The sequence below is a fragment of the Tursiops truncatus genome, chromosome 13 (genome assembly GCF_011762595.2).
Source record: "Tursiops truncatus isolate mTurTru1 chromosome 13, mTurTru1.mat.Y, whole genome shotgun sequence".
Classification (NCBI taxonomy): domain Eukaryota; kingdom Metazoa; phylum Chordata; class Mammalia; order Artiodactyla; family Delphinidae; genus Tursiops; species Tursiops truncatus.
The window spans coordinates 24,064,374-24,074,240 of NC_047046.1; the positions used below are offsets into that span (position 1 = coordinate 24,064,374).

The window sequence follows — 9,867 nt, forward strand, 5'->3', positions numbered from 1 at the left end:
TGTGTGTTTCTGTGCTTCCCACCAGGTCCAAGGTTGGCATCGCAAGGCCACCTCCTGTGGCTTTCTGTTGGTGCCGGTTTTGGAGGGTCCCTTTGCGCTGCCCAGTTACCTGTACGGCGACCCGCTCCGGGCCCAGCTCTTCATCCCACTCAACATCAGCTGCCTGCTCAAGGAGGGCAGCGAGCACCTGTTTGACAGTAAGAGACACCCCTCTCCGGAGGGCCTGTTACCCACGTAGACCCTTCCCCCAGGGTCGCCTCTCGAGGCGCCTGGAGGCCAGCTTTTTTTTTTTTTTTTTTTTCAATTTGGTGAAATGGAGGCCAGCTTTTCACGGGCCAGTGAAAAGAAGGAGCCTTGTAGTCAGGGGGCTAGAGGGTTTTGTTTGCTTGTTTTTTATAAATTTATTTATTTATTGGCCACGTTGGGTCTTCGTTGCCGCGCGCGGGCTTTCTCCAGTTGTGGCGAGCGGGGGCTACTCTTCGTTGCAGTGTGCGGGCTTCTCATTGCGGTGGTCCCTCCTTGTTGCGGAGCACAGGCTCTAGGCACGCAGGCTGCAGTAGTTGTGTCACTCAGGCTCAGTAGTTGTTGCTCGTGGGCTCCAGAGTACGGGCTTAGTATTTGTGGCACACGGGCCTAGTTTCTCCATGGCATGTGGGATCCTCCTGGACCAGGGCTCGAACCCGTGTCCCATGCACTGGAAGGCAGATTCCCAACCACTGCGCCACCAGGGAAGTGCTGGGGCCAGAGTTTCAATCCTGATTCTTCACTTAGTGGCTGAGCAACCCTGGGCAAGTCACTTAATGTCTCTGAGCCTCAAATGCCTTATTCCTGAAATGGGGGTGACCAGAGCTGCCTCACTAGCTCAAGAAGACCCTCGTAAGGCCTGGAGGGGACGGTGGGTGGGAGAGGGCGCTGTGCTCTGTAAATCTCGAGCAGCACCAGGCTTCTCCCTACACCCTCCTCTCTCTGCTCCAGCCTTACTGGTTTGGGCGGCAGGAATCTGATCCTCACTGGAGGCTTGGATCTGCTGCTCCACGAATAAAGGCCAGAAATGGGAGGCACTGAAAGCAAAAACAGGACACAGTGTGCTGTTGTGCAAAGCTGAGATGCGTCAGCACCTGGAGGACGCGGGACCCCCTCAGAGTGCTTCCCCGGAATGGAGACCATGGGGCCAACCCCACCCGCTGCTCCACCCTCGTCTACCAGACTCTGAGGGCAGGTGTAGACAGATGGAGGGATGAGCTGACTTCACACAGCATGGACTTTTCATCACCAAGCACTCATTTCAGTGAGCATGTAATTAGCTCCTACAAAGCACCCCATGAGCTCATGGATGATCTTTTTATAACGAAAAGCTAGAGTTGCTGCTGGTGTGTCAGAGCCCTGTAGACTCTCAGGCGTAGAAATTATCAGTGTGGAGAAAAAAACTTTTGAGGTGAAGGAGATGCTTTTTCCTGAGTTCTTATGAGTCTGTGCTGTGTTTGGTGGCAGAGAAACGGCCCCCCCACCCCCGGGGTGCAAAGAGCTTTTGTTCCAAAGGCCCACCTGTACATTCTTTACATCTTGGAAGACATTTGTGTATAGACACAGTGTTTTAAGTGATAGTTGGGGTTCCAGGTGAGCCCCCCGGCCCCTGGAGGCTGAAGATCCTGGGATCTTTAGGGTTTACAAAGCACCCCCCAACCCCCCCCCCACACACACATTCTCATTTACCCTCACGGTGTGGCCGAGGGGGGACTGTTTTTTGCCGTCCTGAAATGGCAGGTGATTATGTCTGCATCTGATGACTTTAAGCCAGGCACCGCCTCCTACTCCTACTGCTGTTTTTAACATGTTGAGGGGAAGGCGAGATCTCCCCCCATACCACCCAAAGACTCTTCTGGGGTTTTCCACCTTCGCTGTAACAGCGCAGGGGTGCTCGCAGGGCTGGCACTGGAGGACATTTCTGTGTGAACTGATGGTTTTCCCTGCCAGTCGTAACCCAGTCTTCAAGACCAGCATCCTCTGTTGGTTGCCATGGTTACAGCTGAACGAAAGGAGTCCTAGTTGAAAGGAATAAGGACTTGAATCTAAAAATCAATTTTCTTGCTTCTGTGCCACCTCTCTTCCTGTTATCTCCCGTTCTGATAACAGGGAATTCAAAATCTTAAAAATCTGACAAGAATACACTGTCTGTTTTTATCTGTTAAAGCCAAAATCTTTTCTCTTTTCTGCTCTTTGGTTACCCAGAATCCTCAAATCTAACCTAGATATAAAATTCCAAATACAGAAAGAGCAACAAAGCCCCTGCAGGCACCCCTGGCCTCTGGGACGAGGTCTCATGTGGTTGCTGCCCCAGCCCTCCACACCTTGATCCCGAGAGCAGCCCCGGCCTGTTGCCTCTGCTGTGTGACAGCTGCCTCAGCCCTGCCACCTCCTCACCCTGCTCCTGTCCTCACACCAGCCAGGCTGGAGCACGAAGTGGGCGGTGGGGGCGGGCACTCACCTGCCCTGCCCCCTCCCCTCCCCTCCCCTCCCCAGCTGATCACATTTCCAAAAATCATTTTATATTGATTTGCTTCAATTTCCCCACCCCTAAAATGGAAGATTGGGATTTTTTTTTTTCTCCTTAGAAGCAAATGACATTCATTTCAAGCTTATCTCTTGGTTGTATTTTAATATCCTGCTCCTTTCCGCTTTTGGCACAGACGGTCATTAGAATGAGTCTTATACCAAGTTCTAGTAGCTCACACGGGCCGCTGAGGACTCATATTCCTCTCCTTTCTAGACCCTGATGAAGCTTGAGGGCTGTCACTGTCTTTAGGATATCCCTCCTTGGGGTGGAGGCTGGTCTTTCTGAAAGCAGGTGGTGTGAAAAAGCAGAGCTCAGGCTCAAGGGGGGAGCATTGCCAAGAGTAGTGAAGGATACCCAAGGCTGGACCCAGGGAGATTTGCAAATCTTGGAATCACAACTCGGCATTTACTCTTTTTTCCTTTTAGGCTTTGAACCAGAAACATACTGGGACCGAATGCACCTTTTCCAGGAAGCCATTGCACACAGGTTTGTCCCTTAGCAAGAGGGAAGCATGGGGAGGCATCAGTGTTTGTCTCAAATAGCAGTTACCACAGCGAAGCCCAGTTCATTCCCTTTCTGGGGAGATGGACCCAGTCCACCAGTGACAGATTCACTGCTTATCTCCGACTAGTCCCCCCTCTGCCTTGGTTTCAGAGATGAGCACCACCTGTCCGGTTCCTGGAGCTGTAGTTTTTCAGACTTGCTTCCCTCTTCTTCCAGTTTGTAGGAGAGCAGAGAGCTCTCTCCTCAGCCTCCTACAGGACCTGGAGCCAAACTCTCCAGGAGGTGAAAAACTGTAGAATCTGTCAGGAGCCTCTTGACACATGTTGAGAAGACAATGAATGGTTAAAAAGCAATAGATACGTTCAGTAGATATTTACTGGTACCTAATATGTATACCAGGGAGAGCCTTTCCTAGGCTTAGCTGTATCCCCCAGGCCGGTCCAGCTGGGTCTCTAGAACATCACTAACTCAGTGTCCGGTTGCTGCCTTGTGTTATTCATAGAAAATCAGAGCCTCCTGTGCCTGCTTCAGTGTCATATCATCTTGTTCAGGCACCTTCAGCTGTCCCCGCCCCACCTGGCACACCCCCCTCCGTGCACAGCCCCCCACCAACCGCAGGATAAAGTCCGGACTCTTCAGCCTCCCCCACCCAAGCCGGCCCAGGCCTGCCTTAGACCTTACTCAGCCCTTTTCTTCAATGCTTGGTAAAGGCTGTGAAATGAATGCCAGGGCACCTGACTTCCTCCGTCCAGTAGGAGGGGGTGCGATTTGGGGCGGTCAATGAAGAGGTAGGTGAGAAAGGACTTTGATGTGGGAAGCGGACAGGCCTGGTTCACCTCGGCCTCCACCGGCATCTGGCTGAGGAACCGTGAGGTGCTTTGCCTTCGAGTTCTCCCCCTTCACCGGGTTTGTTGGGAGGGTTCCCTGACGTTCCCAGCACCTAGTAGGGCCCCAGGAGATGGTAGTTATTATGAGGAAGACGAGTTTGTCAGCAGGTCCTGCTGATCCACGCTGAGTAAATAGAGAGCCTTGATCGGAAAGTAGAGAGGAAGAAGGGCAGACTCCAGAGCCGTTCCTGCATGTGCTAGAACCAGCTGACAGTGATGAGCTGGCAGTGCCCATCAGCCGATCTGTTTATGCGTCTGACTGCACATGTTCTTCAGTAAATAATTATCAAGTGCCCGTGTAAAGCCAGCAGCTTCTGTAGAGGATGCAACACAGCACCTCCCTGGAGCTCAGTCCAGGAAGGGAGACAGGGTTTTCCCTGCTATAGTTCTGCCTCATCACAGGCTTCATTACATAAACCCCTCAGACTCGGGGCAGGGGCCATATCTGCCAATGCATCCTTTACAGCACTTAGCAGGTAGAGTGTAATACATGCACTTTGTGGAAATTAAAAAACCAGGAATAGAACAAGCCATGGATGCCTGTTTCCAGAACACGGCGAGGCAGGGCCCTAGCTTTCCTCGCCTTAAGGAAAGGACTCCAGTTATGATATTTCTCAATGCAAAACCTTTATTGAGAACTACTGTGTGCTTAGTGTGGGAGAACTGAGAGGAAGGGGAGAGGGGCCCGGCTCAGCAGAGTTAAGATAAGGGCCTTCCCCGGGGGAGCTGACAGTCTTGGGGGTGGGCGCAGGGGGGAGGGCTGATGCGATGGAGTGGGGGGTGGCTGGGTGGAGATGAAGGCTGGAGGAGGGAGAGCTGGGCAGGTGAGAGGCTCTCAGCACCAGAGAGGAAAGGGGGCCGGGATGGTGGGAAGTGGTGAGGACAGTGAGGAGCAGCCTGAATGTTCCACCTGAAAGAGACTTTCCAGATCCCATGGCCGTCGGAGAGTCGTGTTCGCCACACTCTCGCTCCCCCCAGCATGCCCCCCCGCCCCCCCCCGCCATGTCCCTGTAGCCCAGGGGGCCCTCATCGGCCTGTCTCCCTGTCCTTCCCTTAGGTTTGGGTTTGTTCAAGATAAATATTCTGCCTCTGCTTTCAACTTCCCTGCTGAGACCAAGCCTCAGTACATCCACGTCACAGGTGAGGCGCTCCAGGCGCAGTGTGGACGGGGCGGGGTCTGGGGCGGCCGAGGTAGGACCGGGAGCCCCAGAGTGGGGGCGGGGGGCTGGCCCGGGCACCCTCCCTCCCTCCTTCCCGGAGCTGTGACCTGGCCCCTGTCCCCACAGGCACGGTGTTCCTGCAGCTGCCCTACTCCAAGCGCAAGTTCTCGGGGCAGCCACGGCGGCGCCGCAACTCCACCAGCTCCGCCAGCCAGAGCCTGTTCTGCGAGGAGAGGGTGGGCTACAGCTGGGCCTACAACACCATGCTGACCAAGACCTGGCGCTCCAGCGCCACCGGCGACGAGAGGTTTGCTGACCGGCTGCTGAAGGACTTCACGGACTTCTGCGTCAACCGTGACAACCGGCTGGTGACCTTCTGGACGAGCTGCCTGGAGAAGATGCACGCCAGTGCCCCGTGATGGGTGGGGGGCGAGGGGCCGGGGGATACTGTCCTGCTGCTGATGGTACTCGGTGGGGTCAGGCAGGCTGGGGTGGTGGGGGCTGTGGGTGCTGCTTGGCCCCCGCCAGCCTCTATCCGCTCCAGGAGAAAGACTGCGGAAGGCTCCGGCACCCGGGAGCAGGTGGGAGGGCGCCCCCGTGCACGTCCTCAGCAACAGAGTGGCTCCCGTGAGCGTCCTTTCCTCCACCGCCCGCAGGTACTTCTCGCCCAGGAGGAGTGTGCACAGGATGTAAGATAACTTTGTGAAATAATGTACCATAGGCTCACACCAACTGTATATACCTGTACAGAGCAGTAACAGGAATAAACTGGCCCGTGTGGCATCCCTGTCCCCAGCCTGGTACCGGGCAGCAGCAATCCTGTCTTCGTCTGGGCAGTCGTGTCCTGCCGCTGGGGCCCTGGAGGCCGATGAGGCGGCCACAGACGCTGGGGAGGACTCCAGAATTCACTTGGGGGTCTGGCTGTGAGTTTACTGAAAGGTTTCTCTTCACGGGCCCTCGGGCAGGAGAAGAGAGTTCCGGGCAGGCCTCATGAGCAGACAGGACGAGGTGCTGGGATCCCGCGGGCCTGGTTGTGGGAGGCGAGTCTTGCTAAGTAGGTGAGCCTGGCATGACGCACAAATGTGGCATTCTGAAAAAAATCCAAGGAAGCCTCTGTTGACTCTGGCTGAGGTTAGGACCCACTGCTCCGTGGGATAAGACTCCGCATGGTCCTCAACCGCAGCCCCGCCCTCACTGGCCAGGGGGTAGAGGGTGGGGGACCTGACAGCTCCCACCACTTCCCCTCCCGCCACTTCCCCTCCACCCCGAGTTAATCACAAGCCCTATTGATCTACCACCTCAATGGCCTGCAAGTCCGTACCACTCTCCCAGGAGCCCTGCAGCCGCTCTCAGCCTGGCCCTCACCTCTTCCTCCTCCTGCATGGCTAGGAGCATCTCCCACCTGGTCTCTGCTTTCCCTCCAGGCCCTTCTCCACTCGGCAGTCACCACTCTGATTGTTCCTCCCACCTATTTAGACCTCTTTGGTGACTTGAACTTCAAAGCTCTTAGACATAGCTGCACAATCTGGTCCCAGGCTTCCTCTCCAGCCACCAGGAACGTCAGAAACTCTTTATGGGCTCAGACCCTTGGCACACGCTGTTTCATCTGCCTGGAACACTCCTCACTCATCCTGGCCGTCATCCATCCGCCCTCAGCTCAAAGGTCCCTTCTCCAGAGAAGCTCCGTGGGACCCCGTCATGTCTTCCCACGGCATCTTGCCCTCCTCCCACCACACGCGGCACGTGGCAGGGGGCTTGACTATTTTGTTCATCCTTTTTTCCTAAATGTTTGGCCTAATGGAAGATGCTGGAGAAGTGGTTGTTGGCCCAGCGCATGGGGTGAATGAATGAGCTCTGGGCTCGAGGGCCAGGCACTGGGTGTCCCATCTGAATTTCTCCCTCACTCCCTGGGCTTCCAGCTTATTTAATGGAGCCTGTTTTCTCCTCTGCAAATGCAGGTGTTGATGCTGCCTGTAGAGATTTTGAAAGAATAGGTCTGTTAACATATGTGAGACCGCACTTGCTGATTCCTGGCATGTAGCAGGTCCTCCATAAAAACCCATTTTCTTTTCCTTTTTCGCCTTCCCTTCCCTCCGCTGAATCTTTGCTCCTTTCTAAGCATCAGTGTCCTTCACTTATAAAATGGGAGGGTGTCTCCCAGGGTGGTTGGAGGATCTAAAGACAGATGTATATGAAAGAGCTGACTTACCAGCAGGCAGTACACAAATGCAGGCTGCCCACCCTCATGTCCCCAGGCCGGGAGTCTTCATGTGCTTCCGAGCCAGCTTCCTGAGTCATTGTGTGGACACGGCAGCCGCTGGCCCATTCAGATCAGGTCACCCACCGCCATACCTGTGATCCTTGGTGTCCTGTGTGTAAGGCCAGCAATCGCCCCTGCTTTCTGCCCTCTTCCCTCTTCCAAAGATGACCCGGGAGAAGGCTCAGAGAATGATTTGGTGGGAGAAGGGGCAGCTGACAAGTTAGAATCCCGAGTCACCCATCCTTGGGAGCTGGGCGTGAAACACGTGCCCTCGAACTGCTCCCCCCGCATCCCTCCTCCCGCTGCTCCACACCTCCTTCCACCCACTTGTCCAAGACCGAACCTGGGAGTCAAACTCAGTCCTCCTCCATCAGACTCCCACCTGTCCCTCAGGCCCGCCCACCACCTCCCTCCCTCCCTGCTGCCCAGGTGCGGAGCCCGGCCTTTGGGGAGGGCAAGGTTTGATTAGACTCGGAGGACAGGTGCGGATCGCAAGGCCACTACCGGGTGTAAGGATGTGATAGCCATTAGTTGGTGGAAAGAGAAAAGCAGTGGGCTTGGGCCCCAAAGGACCTGGCTTTAAATTCCAGCCCTGCCATCTCTTAGCTGTGAGAACCAGGGATGGTTCTGTCCCTTGAGCCTGTTTCCTCCCCTATTAAATAGGAATGGTGTGGCCTCAGCTTCTTCCCCAGCCCCCACCCAGACACACAAACCTGCGAGCACGCCTCTGAGTGTTTCTCTTTTTCTGTGCTTGCGACACTGTCATTATTTGCTGACCCGTTTCAGCTCACTTGCTGGGACTTTCTTCTGGCACATTCTTCAGCTAATGAGAGAAGAATGAGTTGGTGAGATCAAGGGAGCTGGTGCACGCTGCAGGGCCCCTCACGGGGTCCAGCATGTAGGAGGGACACAAGAACTGTGAGAAACACCTTGAAAGGATCCCCGGTCTGGCTTCCTAAATTGACTCCTGGAAGGCACTCATTCGTGTTGAGAATTGACGCCATTGAGTCCCCAACACATGCGTGACATGCCTTGGGTCACCCCACTGCGGGTGGAGATGAGGCTGGTCCCATAAGGCAAGAGCCCCAGAGCAGGAGGTTCTTGGACATCTGGTCCAACCTCTTCATTTTCTCCCAGATAAGACAGTGACCTGCCCCAGGCTCAGGGTGGGACCAGCAGGAGGAACCAGGACCTCCGGCTCCTGGCCTAGTACCTTTCTAGGCACCAGATCCAGATTCCAGCAGGGCCACCTGCCAGCATGTGATCCTGAGTGAGTTACTGTGCCTCTCAGAGCCCTGGTTTTCTCATCTGAAAAATGAGACAATAATACCCTCATGGGGTTGTGAAAATTGCCCGAGAGAATTCGCATAAAGAGCTAAGACGGTGCCTGGAAGGTTGTGAGCCCTTCCTAAACATGAGCTGTTATGACGATGATGATGACTGCCTGGGACTCTGTGAACCCCAGGGGATTAGAGATGGGAATGACCACAGAGGGCAGGAATGGACGAGGCAGTCTTTAAAGAGGAAGGAGCCTTGGGCCTTGTAGGATGTGTAGGAGTTGGTGTGGTCAAGAGGCTGCACTCCTCTAACAGCTGTGGCTGTTCTGCCTTATCTGGGTCCCAGGAACTTCTGCTGGGAAGTTTCCTCTGTTGGCAGAGGTGCCACGTTGCTAAGAGCAGGAAGAAGGGCCTCCTGGCTCCTGCCCACTGGGAACAGGGTTGTGGCCCGAGGCTGGCAGCTCTGGAGACATTTCTCAGTTCTGTGGTTGTGCTGGGGGCAGGTGGATGCACATGGGCCCCTGTACACCTGGGGCGGTGCCAGTCAGCCTCCTGGATGTAGTAGTGAGTCTGGGGTGAGGAACCACACAGGTGTGGGTTGCAGAAAACATGATGGGGAAAGAAACACATCACTTTACCGAAGGAACGAGAAATCAGCCAAAGGGGCTTCAAAGCAGAAGGAGCTGCGTTAGTCCCACCCATGATTCCTCAAGGCTCCTGTGCCTAAGAGCTGCTTAAATCACAGATTCCACAGCCTACCCCAGAGATTCTGATTCAAGGGGTCTGGACTCTGCGCTGTAAACGGATGCTCGAGTGACTCCGGTCTTGGTGGTCCATTTGAGAAACCCTGCTGCAGACCCCTTCTCTGGGATTCTTCCCTCTTACTTTACACGCAGGCCTAACCAGCCTGGAAATCTGGTTCTCAGACCAAAGCAGAACAGAGGTCGCCACACACCGGAAGGCAGAGAACTCAAGAGCAGGGTGAAACGACAAGTGACAGCACGATGGCAGCAGGGGTGGACAGAGAACCTCCCAGGGCACGGGACCCCTACAGGCACGGGACCCCCAAACGATGGGCCAACACTGCCAAATTCTATGTTGGAGAGGCACGGAAGCCCGTCTCCCATTTGTAGGAAGAGACCCATCAAAACAAAATGGAAACTTCAGGTATTACGAGGAACAAGTACACAATACACACCTGAGACACCACGAGGTTTTGCTAAAG

The 9,867-nt window shown here is 54.9% G+C and overlaps 1 protein-coding gene across 10 annotated transcripts in view; it reads left to right on the forward strand.

The window, feature by feature from the left end:
* DEPDC5 (DEP domain containing 5, GATOR1 subcomplex subunit) overlaps positions 1-5,900 on the forward strand; it is a 92,992-nt gene extending 87,092 nt beyond the window's left edge. For all 10 annotated transcript variants that reach the window (XM_073790324.1, XM_033837263.2, XM_033837261.2 and 7 more), the window contains 4 exons: positions 26-197; positions 2,980-3,040; positions 5,003-5,085; positions 5,232-5,900. In XM_073790324.1, the coding sequence (XP_073646425.1) occupies positions 26-197; positions 2,980-3,040; positions 5,003-5,085; positions 5,232-5,524 (609 nt within the window). In that variant the 3' untranslated portion in view covers positions 5,525-5,900. The remainder of the gene's footprint in view (positions 1-25; positions 198-2,979; positions 3,041-5,002; positions 5,086-5,231) is intronic.
* The last annotated feature ends 3,967 nt before the right edge of the window (positions 5,901-9,867 follow it).